The sequence below is a fragment of the Xyrauchen texanus genome, chromosome 30 (assembly GCF_025860055.1).
Source record: "Xyrauchen texanus isolate HMW12.3.18 chromosome 30, RBS_HiC_50CHRs, whole genome shotgun sequence".
In the NCBI taxonomy this organism is placed as follows: domain Eukaryota; kingdom Metazoa; phylum Chordata; class Actinopteri; order Cypriniformes; family Catostomidae; genus Xyrauchen; species Xyrauchen texanus.
In genome coordinates, this window is record NC_068305.1 from 23488525 (window position 1) to 23506257 (window position 17733).

Here is a 17733-nt window from a genome sequence, read left to right on the forward strand (position 1 = left end):
TAGGGGATAGAATATAAAGTTTGTACAGTATAAAAACCATTATGTCTATGGAAAGTCCCCATAAAACATGGAAACACAACATGTGTGTGTGTGTGTGTGTGTGTGTGTGTGTGTGTGTGTGTGTGTGAGAGAGAGAGAGAGTGTGTGTCACAAATCTTTATAAATAGTTTCTTCAACATATTAAAATATCTTACTTTACTGCAACTATCTGTTTCTGATTCTTTATCATATTTATAGTGTGTGATTTATAAAATACCTTATATCCTACATCACATATTTTGATTTTGGACGTCTGGTCACTTTATATCTTATATCAGAATATTATATTACTGTTAAGCCTACTATGAATATTAAAATACGCCGAACCATGTGTCCTGTATCATAGCTACATGAATGACCTTTGCAGCAAAAAAACTCAGCGTGAAAATCAGTTAGGTATTCAGTGAGGTTTGATTAATTAAATGCGCTGACAGTTCATTCATTGCACCTGCCATGAGATATATCCAGCTGCAGACCCGCAGCACCACCAGTTTCAGAACCCCAGAACCTGAAGTGAGGGGCGGAGTTACTGACAATGAGACAAGCATGGCGGAGAGCATGGTGAGTTGTGTAACGTTGTCTAACGTTTTTGACATCATGTGGTGAAAAATGATCGCATATATTAAGTTCAGCGTTTATCTGCTAAATATTTAATTTGTGCATAACTTTATCATCATATTGAAGCTTGAATATGTTGTCATACTTTATTGTATTAAAAAAAAAAATTCTACGGATGGTTCGATACATTTTTGCTTGTTGTAAATGGTCCTTGCGGTGATAAAGAAGTCTGCTAAAGTTGGGACTGCTGAAGTGTCAAACCCTTAATAAACTCATGCTTTTTTTTTTTTTTAGGATATCCCCCAACAGATTGGTGGTGTAGACTGTGGAGTCTTCATGTTGATGGTGAGACATTGTTTTGATATAATTAAACCAATGATTGGTGTGGTGGTGTTTTTATTGTAATTTTTTTAAGTTGTTAAATACGGAACAAGGAAGAATTTTTTTAATTTGACGTTTACAGAGATAATGTTCCTTAATTTTTGCTGTTTTCCAGTATGCTCTACATCTTGTCTTGGGAGCACCCTTTGATTTTACATCTGTAAGTAATTACCAGTTCAAGTAATTGACCTTTATGATGTTGTAGCAGTTGAAATATCAAGATTTCTCTATTTTTGTCTTCCAGTGCGACTTTCCAAACATATGGAGATGGTGGGCTCTTATTCTTCTGGAGAACTTTGGGGTTTTCTCTGAAAGGTAGATACTGGACATTTACTCCAGCCCACCTTTACATTTGCACCCTCTTCTGATCAATTTTAAATTAACCAAGATATATATATTCCAGTGCAGAAACCGTACAAGAGTCCCTTCCATGTGAAGAACAAGCTACGCTTAGCAGCAGTGAGGCGGTGTGTATATATATATGTATATATAATCTCTTAACATATAATACATTTATATGTCACATTTATAAAGTCACATTTTCCTTTAATATTCTGTAATGAAGGAGCTCCCAATAATCCGGCACATGAAAGAAGCTGTGAAATGGCTCCATTCCAACAGCCATCTGCTCAGGGGTCCAGTGGATGAGCCTCTTTTCATTCCAATGAATGAAGACGACAAGGAAAAGGCCCGCAACAATCTCCTGGAACAGTCAGAAGCTTCCAGAGAGCCCTTTCTATTTCATTTTGTGTTCAGGGATGACATGGAGTTATTTTTGCAAGAATGTAAGGACAAAATGGGCCTGAGAGTGAATTCCTCATTTGATAAATTTTAAGTTTATTTTGGATTGTCATGATAAAATGGGCCTAGGGGTGAATTGGTCATTTGTTGTATATATTTTTGAATTTTCTCTCTTTTTTAGTTTTTTGACATGTTTTATTTTACATAAAGAAAAATGCATGCTGCACATGTTCTTGTGAAATAAATTATATTTTATATAAAATGCCCATAAGTTTCAAGCATTATTTTTCACCATCATGATCAGGAAGTAACTCTCATAATACAATGAAACGGATAACTATATACAATTATATTACACAAGATCAATGTTTTAATATGCTTATTGTGTAATATAATTGTATATATATTACACAAGATCAATGTTTTAAAATGCTTATTGTACTGTACCTTAATGTATCATTATAACATACGTATAAAATATGTAAGGAATAATTGACTCCGGGCCGTTGAATTATGTAAGGAATAATTGACTCCGGGCCGTTGAATTATTAGAAAAATAATGCACACCCGGGGTGGTAATGCGGTCACGACGCGAAGCGGAGTCAATTATTCCGCTTATACTACAGTTACCACACCTCGAAACATTGTTCAGATGATGTGATTCTAGACGTTTGTCAAGTTTTTGTCATTAAAACGCTCTTGTATGTAGGACTAATTTCTTACGCATCTAATCCCATGCCTCCGTTGCTAATTCCAAAACGTCATTTTAGAGTTAGTAACGGAGGTTTGAGCCACTGACAGCAGACTAATGCAGTTATTAGTGTAGTTATTAGAGAGACAGAGGTTGCAATAATGAGAGAGAAAATCATGTGCGTCATATTATTTAATTTATTTATTAATTCATACGTTATAATTCATTCGTTAATTCGAACGAATTTATTTATTAAAATTAAACTGCACGTTTCCATTGATGGTGAAGTCAGACATCGAAAATGGCAGATCAAGCGCATTGGGCTGACAGAATTCAAATCATCCAACCACGTATTGGGCTGCTGTGTCTGGTGACAAATACTCTTGAAGTTGAAGTGGATTTGTCGCTGCCACTTCTTGTTATGAATTATATCCTATTTTCCGTTATTACAGTTGACTACGCGAAGTGATATGGAACTGTAATGCGGTCAAGACCTGCCTGGAACTACTTTAGCCGTGCGTTTCCCTGAAAATAATTGCACACCTTAGAACGTTCTCAACCAATCAGAATCAAGCATTCAACAGCCCTGTAGTATAAGATGTTTCGTTTGTAATAAAAGCAAACTATGCTCCAAAACGTTAGGTGGCGCTACTCGGTTTAGAACGTAAGCTCCGCCCCTCACTTCAGGTTCTGGCGCTGGGGTTCTGTAACTGGGGTTCTGAAACTGGTGGTGCTGCGGGTCTGCAGCTGGATACTATTGCCTGCCATACAGATTACACTGAGTGGAGCGGGTGACTGGTCTAAGATGGCGGCGCCGCGGCTCGTCCGCGCCAGTAGGCAGAAGCGGCCGATAGGTCGTCTATCTATATGATGTCTATGCTCTAGTCAGTCCCCATCGTGTGTTCTGCACATCTGATTGGCCAGGTGTTTCGACCGAACCATTTTCACAATAACAGCGGGGGATGGAGTATCAGAATCAGATGACAAGTTTAAAAGTGTTTTAATTATATAAATGTATGTATTTATCATGTACATACATATGCATTCTATTTTCGGGGATATAAGTCAGTAAGTAAATTGTTGTACTTGATCCCATTAAGGGTCAGCTATAGACCTTTGCATGGACCCGGGGTCTATGATTTACTATCTATGATCTGTACCAATTGAGCCCCCCTGATGGCAGCCCTGACACTCAGGGAGATATACAAAGTGATAAACATTCACTTTATTACGTAATATCGATAAATGAGTTTGTTTCCACATTACATGATACTAAAGCTTGTAACAAACGCCTGCAGAAACAGTTGTATAAAACGTTACAATCTCTTTTGATAAACGTACACCTGAAGCACAAATGCTAGCACTGCAGCATTGTTTATCTGTTGGGTTGCTAGGAGACATCTCCTATGAGAGTCAAACCCCTGCTAAGCTAACGGGAGCGTTGCAGTTCCCCTTCTGTCGCTGTCTCCACGTTGTGTCAGAGAAGCGACACTAGGGGTCTCTCTTGAGCGCCGATATTCACCTCTGGACTATGAAAAAAGGCCAATGAGAGTTGGCAACCAGTATTTGCATGTCCCACCCCCGGACATACGGGTATTTAAGCGGCGCAAATACGGGAGTTCATTCAGAAAATTTCTTCGGAGCCGATGGTCGTGTCTGCAACTGCTGCGTGTACACACCGAGTTCCTGTTATCCCTCTGCTGCATGCTGTTGGATTCTACGGCGCACAACAGCGGCTTTCTCCTGTTTGCACGGCTGTGCATTCCTGCCCCTGGGCGCATCGACAGTGCAGATTTAAAAACTCTCACAAGTTTTTTCCCTAAAAGAGTGATTTTATTTAAAAGAGTAATTTCCTCTAAAAGAGCAAAACACAGCGGCGTTGAACGTCCTTTTAAGGACGCGTCTTTATAAAGATGCCCTTCCGCCCCTGTGTTGTTTTTGGATGCGGTAGAGTACTCTCCGCTTCCGACGGCCACAGGCGCGGTCTCGTGTGTCTGGGTAGCGATCACACCGAGGCTGCGTTTGTGGATGGTTCATGTTCTCACTGCGAGAACATGACCATGACAACATTGCGGTCGCGGCTTGCTTACAACCGTGAGCAAGCCACTCCAGCCGCCCCCCCGTGTCGCTCCTTCTTCCCACGGGATTGAGGACGATGCGGCTGGCGATGGAGGCGATTTGGGGATGGCAGCGGGTGCAGCTCCGCCGGGTACGCCCCCTCGGACCACCCGCGCCCCGACACGCTCGTTGATTCCCGTCCGTGCTCGAGGTAGCGGTGACTCGCCTCACAGCCAGTCGGCCGACCCTCTTGCGATGGAAGCCGATGAGCTCGCCGCGGCATCGGAGGGCGGGTTATCTGATGCTGAGGACTCCCCTGGGCTGCCGCTTTCGGGCCTGCACGCCCAGGCTGAGGCCGACGCACAGATGACGAGCATGCTTTCCCGGGCAGCCGACAGCGTGGGTTTGGACTGGAACCCTCCATCCTCCCCACAACCATCACGGCTCGACGACTGGTTCCTGGGGTCTGGGCGCCGCTCGCAGCCTCGCCCCCCCCGGTCCCGTTTTTCCCGGAAGTGCATGACGAGCTGACGTCTTCGTGGAGAGCACCCCTCTCCACTCGTCACATCGCCACAGGCTCGTCCGCCCTCGCCACCCTCGATGGCGGAGCGCGCCATGGGTATGAGGCGATTCCCCAGGTGGATAGGGCGGTTGCGATCCATCTATGCCCCGGTACCCCTACCACCTGGCGAGGTCGCCCCGTACTCCCTTCCCGGACCTGTAGAGCAACCTCCTCGCTGACAGCGAAGGCCTACAGCGCCACCAGACGCGCCGCTTCCGCCCTGCATGCCATGGCTCTCCTGCAGGTCCACCAAGCCAAGGCACTACGCGACATGCACGGGGGTGGCCCTGATCCCGACACGCTGCAGGAACTGCGCTCAGCGACCGACCTCGCCCTGAGAGCGACGAAGGTCACAGCGCAAGCACTCGGGCAGGCGATGGCCACGCTAGTGGTCCAGGAACGTCAACTGTGGCTGAACATGGTCGAGATGCGTGAAGCTGACAAGACTCGCTTCCTCAACGCCGTTAATTTCAACGAGAACAAATCAAGGAAATTATTTGCTAGCAAAATAAAACTTCAGATGATGCCGGAAAACATGCCAGTGAAAATGTTAACATTTTCTCTATTGAAACAATATATGAGGATAATTTACAACAACAATTAAATCAAATTTTAGATAAAAACAACTGTATTGTATGTAAATAACAGTTTACTGTATAAGACCACCTACTTGTGAAAAAAAAAAGATAAACACATTCTCAGAGTAGAATCACTGTGTTTGTATATGCCAATTCCATCTCTGTAAATAAAACCACATATGCATATGTAATGTTCATTATGGCCCTTTGTTACCTGTTGATTGTAGTAGTCTATTTTAGCTTGAGCCTCAGGTGAACGATGGATGTCATCAGCGCCATAAACCATCTGTGCAATTGTCTGAAATTTCTATACAAAAGGATCCTATAAAGAACAGGATGCAAAAAAGAGGTAAATTATAAAATATTTTACAAATTATTTCATTTCAGAGTCAAACTAACAAGACAACTCAAATAATTAAACTTTTTATTCATTTAAAATGAATTTGAGGTCACTTTTTGGAGGTCATAAAATCCTCCCAGCCAGTATTCTGAGTAGAAGCTTGGGACTTCAAGTGTCCAGACCTCTAAAATGACAATAGAGGCCAGTCAGAGACAAGAGCAAAAATTATCAAGAAACCGTGCCTTTTCATAGCATCACATAATCAAAGTCACAACTTCCAAAACTCACTATGGTTAGCTCAAACCAGCTGACGGATGTACAATTCTCCCTTCCACTTGACATTATTAGCACAGCAATAAACCCTTTTTGTGTGCACAAGACACTACTGTACGTAGATATGATCATGTTACTATCATTTTGCACCAAAACATCTTTTAATTCAGGTTTGTTTGTTGTTTATTAACTTTTAACTCCATGTCAGCAACAAGAACATGGCATGCACAGTGTAAACAACAAATATATACAATTTACAAAGCTATAAAAGACATTTGTGATTAATACAAGATAACATTTCTAAAATACATTCAGGTCATACCTTTCTAAATATGTCCATTAAGTATGTCTCTGAATAAAATAGTTGTCTGATAGTATCAAAGGCATTACAGTAGGATGTGTTTGATAGTCAAAGATGTTTGACAGTGAAGGCATAATTGAGGCTTATCACCAATCAGCAGAAACCCGTGCATGAGTCTTGAATGACCCAGACGGCACCTAGTAAACATGACTTGATCATGCCTAGGCTTGAAGTTTGAAGAGAATCTTCTTCTTATAATGGGGTTTATTTCAATGGGGTTTATGCTTATTGTTGCATTCATCCCATTCGGTCTGCCACTTGTTAGAGATATATGTGCTAATTGATCTAAGGTCGGAGTGTGGCATTTGACATTCAGAGATTTCCAGGTTGAGGGCCTTCTTAGCGGCCGTGTCTGCTCTCTTGTTGCCAGCAAGACCAATATGTCCCAGGACCCAGCAGAACAGGATATTGAATTTTATCTTCTGCAATAGAATTACTTTGGTTAAAATGTTTTACATTTATGGGTGATAAGTCTTTACGGATTTGAGCACTTGGAGGAAAGAATTGTAGTCTGTGGCTATTAAGAAATTCTGTTCTTGACCCTTCTCTATAATTTCCAGGACTAGGAGCAGCGCTTAAGCCTCAGCTGCAAAGATGGATCTTTGACCCAGGAGACGAATGCCGTAGTGCCGATATGCTGTTATCTGTTTTTGATCTATCCGTGAATATGGTTCCATGAAGTGGGAGTCTACACCTTAACTCTAATAATTGCTGCTGATATTCATTTAGATGTGTTTCTGTCTTTTTATGTTGAGTCAAAGTCAAGATAATGGTTGGTTTTTCAGGGCCCAGGGAGGAAGGTCTTAAGTTGTCTAGATTCGTTTTTTGAGTCTCTGAATATTGTTTAATTCATGTACCAAAAGATCTGATATACTTAGGTATTGCTTCATATAAATAAAGATGTTCTGGTTGGAATACTGGTAAGTAGGCTGAGATATTTTTGTTTGCCTTGAGTTTAACCGCATACTGTAGGGCCAGTTTCGGATGCCTGTTCTGGAGAGAGGGTTCCCAGGCTTCTGTATAGATACTTTGAACAGCGGTGGTCTTCAAAGCTCCTAATGCCAGACATATTCCCTGATGATGTATCATATCTAGTATCCATGTATGAGATTTCCTTGCCAGGCCAGGTTTATTGTCACACACAAGACCTAGGAATTTAAGTTCTTTAACTACCTTGATGGATTCTCCCTCCATATGCAGCTCTGGTTCAAGAAGTGCATACACACAGTCTTTGTTTGGAAAACCTGAATCTGTTTTTAATTGACAGTTATCTTGTTTGTGCATAGCTGTAACTGTCGCTCAATTACATTCACATTTTCCCCTCTGTAGCCAATGCATCTTTTAGTTCAGGTAAAACCCAATCCCAGAAACAATGTGTTTGCTGCCCCCAGCAACCAATGTCCTATGGTACATGGAGCTATTTTCTGGTCCATTTGTGTATTTATTTGGCAAGTAGCTGTGTATAAAGCAGGATAGTACATGTGACACTAGCCACATTATGTTGGAGTGATGATTACACTGTTGAGGTTTATTTAGTAATAACAAATGGGTGACTGTACCTCATCTTTTAGGTAATGAACTGTGAACAATATTTTTGAGACAAATTGGTAAAGATTACAACCAAATTTGCTATAGGACAGTAATAAGAGATTACATGTAATATCACCAACTTTAAAATGGCATTATATTTAATCAGCTTCAAATACAAATGCATACATTTAAATACAAGGAGCCAATTAGCCACCATCCTATCTCAGACAGAGACAAGACATTATCCTCCATGGGGCTGCCATTTTTTCACAGCTTTATAGCTTGAGAATTTTTCCACACATAAGTCAGTCTGACCTCACCTGCAGGCTATACAGGAATCGGAAATGGCTCTTCTGAGACACAACTTCATTTACAGCATGTGTGACATGGTACCGATGATGGCATGGCAACTGAGGCCCCAGGAGCCTCTGTGATGCGACACCGCAGGTCTATCTCTGCTTGAGTGTCAGTCCTTCACAGGAAGAGAAAATATAACTGGTTCTGACATGGCAAATCAAGATCACAAGCCACAGACAATACCACTGGCTAAATTTGGTCCTTAATCAAAAAGCGAAAACCAAAATATCCAGACATACTGGAAGTCACACTTGGGTACAATTAATGTAGGTGCCAATTAGAAAACCAGCTGTGGCTGTTTTTGGTCATTGTACACTTGTACTCTGCTTTAATATATTAAAGAGGTGCACGCCTGACTCAACTGCATATCCTAGCACAGAAACTGATTGTGCGGAGCAGTGCACACTCATTCATTATGTGCGATGCATGCCAGCTACCTGATTGGCCCTTGCCCCTAAAGCCTACACCTAACCCCAACCTTATTGGTCTCTACCCCTAAATATAAAGGAAACTAGAGATTCAAAATTCAGTACCACTCCTGCTATCCAGAAAGCTGCAGCATCCTTGCAGAGACTGTACAGTAGCCAGAGAAAATTATACATTTGAGATTTTAAACTTTCAAGTTTTCAGTATGTTTTATATCTATATGTATAATATTTTATAATACATTGGCAATGTACACTTGCGTTTCTCTTGCCAATAAAGCTTAATATAAATAGAATCTGGACCTTTTTTTTTATTAATAGGATAAAATGGCCACTGTAAAACAGCAGATGATTTTACCCAACTCTATCTGTAAAAAATAAATAAATAAATAAATAAATAAATAAATAAATGTACCAAATTCTTTCCATAAGAGCAAAATCTGTACATTATTCCAAACTTTTGACCGTGTGTGTGTGCCATATCATTTGAATTTTTCTTTGAGATTATAGATTTGAGAATTTGAGAACTGGTCTGAATTTATATAAATAAAACCCCATCTATTAAGCTATGTGCTGATAATGGGATGGATTAATGGAACAATATAATATGCACCATTAATATTGTTCTTGTAAAGTGTATTGAGTCTAGACATGTTGGCATGATGTGGATTGTAAGAATGCAGGAGTCATAACATAGCAGCTCAATTAAAGCTGAAGTATGCAATTGCTGTACCACTAGTGTCGAATGGAACTGCAAAAATAATGAGCTCAATAATGATATCAAACAGGATTCTTAAACACTCTCTCCATCTTACATTAATCACACAAATTGACAGTGCAGTCCCTAACTAACCCTAACAAAATGGTTTCAACAGCCATTGGTTGAGACTATTTTGCCATGTCTGGCTGGTCAGTATGCTCTAACAATCAGATGAAAGTTTTAATAGTTCCTTTGAGTTACAATACAAATGGCTTACTTATAGTTGTTTCTGCATATTATAGGATAGGACAATTTTAACATTGAAAAAATAACACTTTGGTTTCAAGTATACTAACATGTACAATTCAAAGTCTACTTTCTGAATAAGGACATTTTAGTGAAAAGAATTACACAAAAAGTGAAAACTAATAAATTCTAAGTTGTATTCTTATATGTGAACTGATCTGTTTGTTAGTATCTTCATCAAAGGATGGAGTCAGGTTGTCTCTGAGAAAATCATCCCACATAAGGAGGATCCCAGAAGAAACTTCCTGTTCTGTTTTACAACAAATTGTTGCTTGTGGAGCAGAACCAGTCTTGGAGAATAGAGATCCAAAGCTCAGGAGACACGCTTTGGTTCCTTCTGCTTCCCATTACAAAACCACACAATTAGCTTAAGCACTTGAGTTATTTTCTCAGCTGGGGTTGCTTTAGAGAGTCTAATAAGAAGCAGGTACAACACTTCTTAAACTACAACTCCCATTACACCTCTGTGTCTCTACCTTAAACAATACGGATTGGACCCTGTTAATTGAATAACAGAAACCACATTAAGGAGGAAGAGAGGAGCTGAGTAAGGATGGGTAGAGATGTGCTTTGGGCCTTTGTCAAATGGGGTGGGTCAGATACTCCTTCATTTACCCCTCTCCCCTATCTCCTTCCCAACCATCTTCATTTTTTAATCACGATATTGGGGAGCAACATCGCCACTTATTGATGGAGAAGGATAGTACATACAAGTTGAAAATAACATTTGTAATTATTCTAAAACTCTTGCTCTAACTGAACTCAAATTAAATCACTTTAGCTCCACAAATACATTCATTTTAATTAAGATTGGGAAACAAAGTTTACAAATAAATTACCTCTTCAATATATTCTTTAGGCAATGGTACACCCGCTGTAACCTGTAAAAACAACATCTTCTGTTTTTATTGTAAATATATACAGTTTATATTTAAATAAATGGATCAAGCAAAAATGAAAATGATCATCATTTATTCAACCTTGTGTTTTTTAAAAAAAAATCCCATTTGCGATTAAAACAAAATAATCTTTACATAGGTTTTTGCAATACAAGGAAAGTTCACACTTGACTACAGCAGTCAAGCTCTGAAAAGGACAAAAACAAAAAGCAAATGATAAAAAAACTCACTATAATACGCATCTTAAAAGTAGTCTATACGTCTATATGTCAATGCTCATTCAGTCTTATACCTAAATTAAACTAGATTATTTAATCATACAACAGCTACAACATGGCTTTAGAAGACTTAGAATACATCACAAGTCATATATCCAAGTCATTGAGACTACTTTATTGGTCCTTTTAGGAGCTTGATATCACCTGGTCACTATGAACTGCTGCTAAATGGCAAAAGCTTCATAACGATTCTTGAAAAATGTTGTTGTATTCCACATTTTTGGCTGAATTATTCCTTTAATGCAGCCTTGTAAGTAGAGGCACATGCACTATATGTAAATGCACGCATGCACACACACACACACACACACACACACACACACACACACACACACACACACACACACACACACACACACATACTTACATTTATTCCCCCTCCATGCATCTTCAGAGACCGGACAGTGGCTACAAGCACCACAACCAGGGTTGGGAGGGTTAATTTAGAAATGTATTCCACTACAGATTACAGAATACATGCTGTAAAATGAACTTTGTAATGTAGTCTGTTAGATTACTCAAGGTCAGTAACGTATTCTAAATAATTTGGATTACTTCTACAGCACTGGTAGATTTTTTCACTTGTTTTGACTATAAAAACTCTTCCAGTACAGTAAGACACACATGTTAAAAACACATTCTCTGAAAAACCTGAATATCTAGTGCAGTGTTGTTTCTAAAACAAGATGAATCAAACTGATCCTGTTTTAAGGATTTTTAGATATTTTTACAGGAAAATAGTGCAAAAATCATTATCAAGAACATGATTTTTGGCCTAATATTAAAGGTCTTACAAGAAAAAAAGAAATTATGATCCACCATGAATTTTCTTAAAAAATAAATGTGATCGTGCCTGGTAACGTGCATGTAAAATGGCTAGAAATAGCATTTTAGCTTAGCGTAAAGCTGACAATTTACCAGGGATGGAAAGAGTACTGAAAAATAATACTCAAGTAAAAGTACTGTTACTTCTTAAAACATTTAGTTTGAGTAGAGTAAAAGTCCCTGTCCTAAAAACAGCTCATTTAAAAGTACTCATGAGTAGTGTGTATTGAGTACTGAGTTGCGAAACTATGCCCCTTTATAACAAAAACTCTATGCTGCAATTTAAAAAAGTAGCACACATAACATAATTTACATACCCTTTTATGGCTGTTTACCAGAAAGAATAAAAAATATAAGTATTTTATAGGTGTTTTTAAAATACATCACTTATCTATTAATACAACTTTTAAAATACATCACTTATCTATTATAATGTAAACACTACATAAATCTGATTTAAAAAATAAAAGGGCAACATGATAACAGAAATGAAAAGATGAAAAAGATATTTTCAATACAATGATCCCCATTTTATATCATAATGTATGAAACAATTACATTAATCAGTTTATTTGTAATATCCCTTAATGCTGACTTGTTTTTTTTTTTTTTTTAAACACACACTAAAAAGCAGGGTCACTTGGTGCGTCATGTCCCACACAATAGAAGTAGTACAGGAGTTGTTTGTTAAAGGGGCCACATCGGGTTTCAAAGGAATTATTTACACAACATTTTTTATTATCTCATCAGTTTACTCACCCTCATGCCATCCTTGATGTGTAAGACTTTCTTTCTTCAGCAGAACACAAATTAAGATATTTAGAAGAATATTTCAGCTCTGTCGGTCCATAGAATGCAAGTGAATGGATGCCAAAATTTTGAAGCTCCAAAAATCACATTAGTCAGGATAAAAGTAGTCTAATCCATGTGACTCCAGTGGTTAAATCCTTGTCTTCAGAAGAGACTTGATAGGTTGGGTGAGAAACAGACCAATATTTAAGTACATTTTTACTATAAAATCTCCACTTCTATCATTCACTTTCTTCTTCTTTTGTTTTTGGTGATTCACATTCTTCAAGCATATCGCCACCTACTGGGCAGGGAGAAGAAATATTGATCTTATTCTCACCCACACCTATCCTATCACTTCTGAAGACAAGGATTTAACCACTGGAGTCATATGGATTACTTTTGTGCTGCCTTTATGTGCTTTTTGGAGCATAAACATTTTGGCTTCCACTTGTACTGTATGGACCTAAAGAGCGGAAAGTTTCCTCTAAAAATCTCAATTTGTGTTCTGCTGAAGAAGGAAAGTCATAGACAGATGGCAAGAGGGTAAATAAATTATAAGAGAATTATTTCTTTAAGTAGCACATGAGGGGCCACATTGTCCTCCTTTTGAGATTCTACATTGATTTATTTCTTGTAACTTTTAAGTAACTTTTTTTGTATTTTTTTAGACAAACATCAAGATTGTTTTATTGCCCAGCCCTATTGATAACATTGTCTTAATCTCTCACATCAACCCAATAATCTCAATGATAGATAGCTAATTTACAGGCTATGTTATAGACAGTAAGCAGAAATATGAAATTTACCTCGATATGTTTCTTAAAATTAGAGGCAGGATTAATGCTGATATTTGGCTTGAGCAAGTTAAACTCTCATGACACAATCATGAAATTGTTTTTTTTTTATTGCGAAAAGTCCTTTATAGTGTGTCTGTTATGTTCAGGTGTTGAAAATGTGTTTGAGGCATCCTCCACATCCATAAGAGTTGGCGCCAGATCTGCAGCTGCCGTTCAAGTTTTTACATGTGATTTGATTTGATGGGAATCACAAGACTCTCCCTAGCCAATCAGCTGATATATATAAATGTAATCTGGACATTGAATAGTGAACATAGACAGAGGCAAAATAGCTCATTAAAAATTCAGTTACAGCACTTAAAATGTACTCAAGTAAAAGTATAACATTTTTCCATTTTCCTTCCTGTCTTCCTTGAAGGATTAATAGCGATTCATATTAATATTAATGAAGGAAAAACTACTTAATTACAGTAACGCGAGTATTTGTAATTCATTACTTTACACGCAATTTACACAAGTTTTATTTATATTTCTTCTGCTCTAAACTCACTTCAGACTTAATTCTCTGTCTGCTGGTATGAATGTAACACATCATAAGAAAGTGTTTCACCCCTGTTCAAATGCACTTTGATCACATCTTTTATATGTATAAATATTTTCCATCTGAAAGGACTAAATATTAAATAAACAAATGACAATAAAATGCAAAGTAATCTCTTCAGTAATCAAAATACTTTTTGAATGTAACTGTATTCTAAATACCAATTATTTAAATTGTAACTGTAATGGAATACAGTTACTAATATTTAGTATTTTAAATACTTAATTCTGTTACATGTAGTACGTTACTCCCCAACCTTGACCATAACATTAGGCCTCAGCCCAGATGTCTGACACTTAATATTGAAGAACTTCTCCATGCCAATATCAGCACCAAAGCCAGCCTCAGTCACTGAGCAGGGAAGGAAATTAAAAGAAAAAACAAAGAATGAAAAAAGGATAATTTATTTTCTTTAAAAAAAAATTGAGTGACATTTTTTTAAAATGAGGTCCTAAAACCTACTGCTCTATTGTGCTAAAAATGGATGTGCACATAAACATTATGCATCAGTTCCGTATCATTATTGCATAGACAATGATATTATCACATCATGGCTAAAATCATTCTTATGTTGTTCCAAACCCAAGTTACCTTTTTATTTCTTTAGTGGAACACAAAAAGAGATATTAGGCAAATGATAGCAACAGTCACTTTCATTGTATGGAATTAAATTAAGTGAATTATGACTGAGGCTGTCGGTACCTAATGTTCTGCCTTACATGTCCATTTGTGTTCCAAAGAATAGTCATACAGGTTTGGAACCACATAAGGGTGAGTAAATGACAAATGTTTCATTTTTGGGTGAAATTTATCTTTTAAGAATGATCCTTTTTAATAGTTCAAAAGTGTCAATCATATTTACTGTGAATGTTCACACACACATGCTCTCACACACTTACACATAAAAGCTGCCTCTACAATGCAACTGTAATTTAATTGTCCCACATTCCATAGAGAGTAATTGCCAATCATTCACAATAAGGATATAATTACAACCTTTTCAGAGTGAGCATGCAAGCATTCCACATATGTGCAAACTTAACTCCAGCATTACTGCTCTCAAGAGTGTGTGTTCATTGGAACATTTCAGTGGAATGCTGACAACAGAGTTCAAAACATGAGCGCTACAAATAATTCTTTAAAGATGTTTTCAGCTCCACTGTATTTACATATTTTCTAGCACCTGCAAGCCAATTTGTTTTTGTTTTGCTTGCTAGAGACATTTACTGTTTGTGTTTTTATGTGCCATTGGACAGCATGTGTGGAGTATTTCCACATATCCATTATTCCTAGAACCCAACAAGTTTCCTGTGCTACTTCCCAGGCTTTTGGAGCAGGAGGAAATGGGAAGGGTAATAGCACATTTTTCATGTGTGTGTGTGCTGGTCTGGCAATCTGAACGGAGGTAACCTCCAAGCATGCATCTTTGTTCTGCCCCAGATGTATAAGGTCTCAGCCACTTACAGTTACCTTTTGTCGCTTTCATTGCTTAAGAGGGGAAAACACAGACATGTCCATAACATAAATTATGAGGGGCAATAGGGCAGGAAATAAAAAAAAAGAGAAAGGGGAACGGAACGAAGGATAGAAAAGAAAACTACAAAGGAAAAAGGAAGGAATGAAGGAAAACAAATAAAGGAAGGAAAAGATAAAGGAAAACAAATGAAGGAAGGAATAAAAGAAAAACAAAAAATAATGAAGGAAAGAAAAGAGAAAGGGAAACAACTGAAGCAAAACAAAATAACGAAGGAAGGAAGGAAGGAAAGGAAAACAAGTCAAGCAAAACAAGTGAAGGAAGGCAGGAAAGAAGGCAGGCAGGAAAGAAGGAAGGAAGGAAGGAAGGAAGGAAGGAAGGAAGAGAGGAAAAAGAAGGAACGAAGAAAGTAATAGAGAATGGAAAACAAATGTAGGAAGGATATAAATGAAAAACAACAAGGAATGAAGCAATGAAAGAGAAAGAAAAGAAGTGAAGGAAGGAATGAATGAAGGAAAGAAAAGAGAAAGGAAAACAATTGAAGCAAAACAAGTGAATGAAGGAAGGAAAGAAGAAAGGATGTAAAAAACAAAAAAGAAGGGAAAAAAGGAAGGAAGGAAAGAAAGAAAAAGCAAAGGAAAAAGGTGAAGGAAGGAAGGAAGGAGGGGAGGAAAGAATGTAAAGAGAAAGAAAAAGAGAAATGAAGGAAAGAGGGAAGGAAGGAAAAAGAAATACAGAAAGTGTTACATAATTAATACAATTGAAATTTAGGAAAAAACTATTAATTCCACAAAACTATAAATCACTGAATCAGAGTGTTATCTTGAAGGCAGTGCTCATGGCCTTGGGACGAACAAAGTAAACCACCCCCTGCTGAGTTTTAAAAAACTGACTGGGAACTCCATCTAAATGAGTCTACATCACCAGGCCTCAAGTCATCCACACAATAGCTAAAGATGTATTGCTGTGCTGATGGAAATGTGAGGCGGGGAGTTTGTTATTGGCTTTCAAGAATTCAGATTTCAGAGAATCTGGGATTATCAGACCATCTATCAGTCTGAGGCTTGATAGCAATCCGTTTCTTTTGGATAGACCAAAAGTTACTATCATGCCATTCTGGTATTCCTGAGCACTGCTGTGGTTTTCCTGTGAAGTGGATCTGTTGTGTATAATCAGCTGATGCAATGTCTTCCCTCTCATCCACAGCAAAAAACACTACATACCATACATACCTTGGCAGTACTATCATGCCATTCTGGTATTCCTGAGCACTGCTGTGGTTTTCCTGTGAAGTGGATCTGTTGTGTATAATCAGCTGATGCAATGTCTTCCCTCTCATCCACAGCAAAAAACATACCATACATACCTTGGCATTAGGTAATGCCCCCCGCATTGCTTTTCACAATACAACAGATCAAACATTTCCTTTTTGACTGTCCTTTGCAGGGGGTTCAAAGCAATGTTTCATTTCAGAAGAAGAATTTACTATTTACATGCTGGCAGAAGACATGAAACAAAAGCATGTCAATGTTTCGAAGCTGTAACTCAACACAGTTCTTGGCCCTGTTTTCACTGGGCTTGTCCTTAAATGAAGGGTGAGCAAACTTACTCTGCTGTTAGTATGAACCACAGGGCTTCACCATTACCAGCATTCTAGTGCCTAGGGCATGTTGTTGAGGAAGGGATAGTGTACAAAGGATAAAGAGGAAGGAATGAGAGATAGAAATGCAGAGATTGTGAGTGTTTATGCATATACATAGCTAAAGTTTGGGGACAAAAAGTGAACTTAACAAAATCATACCTTGAGGGACATTCAGGGATGTCCTCAATTGGAAAATCAATTAACGAATACAGCAAATACAATTTGTCATTCTAAAAAGCAGAAAGCTTTAAAAGGGGTTTGATTAGCCTATTGAAATGTGTTGTTTTTATATAAAGCGAATTACTTAACAATACAAAGTCTGTGTTATGTCCCCATTAGATACATTGTGTCTATGAGAAATTCTCACTAATATAGCTTCAAAGGTCTTTGTGTGTGTGCATGTTTGGCATGAATGTATGCTCAGGTGTGCTGTCAATGAGGATTAGTTGGATTGAGCTTTACAAAACATTCCTCTGGGTTTTAAGATGAAGGATCCGGTTCTTTGCATGGCTTTAAACAAGCTGT

At 38.3% G+C, this 17733-nt stretch overlaps 1 protein-coding gene across 1 annotated transcript in view; it reads left to right on the forward strand.

The window, feature by feature from the left end:
• The first annotated feature begins 839 nt into the window (after positions 1 to 839).
• The window catches only part of LOC127623922 (uncharacterized), a 32447-nt gene continuing 15553 nt past the window's right edge, over positions 840 to 17733 (forward strand). The window contains exons 1-5 of the mRNA XM_052098506.1: positions 840 to 942; positions 1094 to 1138; positions 1223 to 1293; positions 1382 to 1445; positions 1544 to 1786. Coding sequence (XP_051954466.1) covers positions 934 to 942; positions 1094 to 1138; positions 1223 to 1293; positions 1382 to 1445; positions 1544 to 1786 — 432 coding nt within the window. The 5' untranslated portion in view covers positions 840 to 933. The remainder of the gene's footprint in view (positions 943 to 1093; positions 1139 to 1222; positions 1294 to 1381; positions 1446 to 1543; positions 1787 to 17733) is intronic.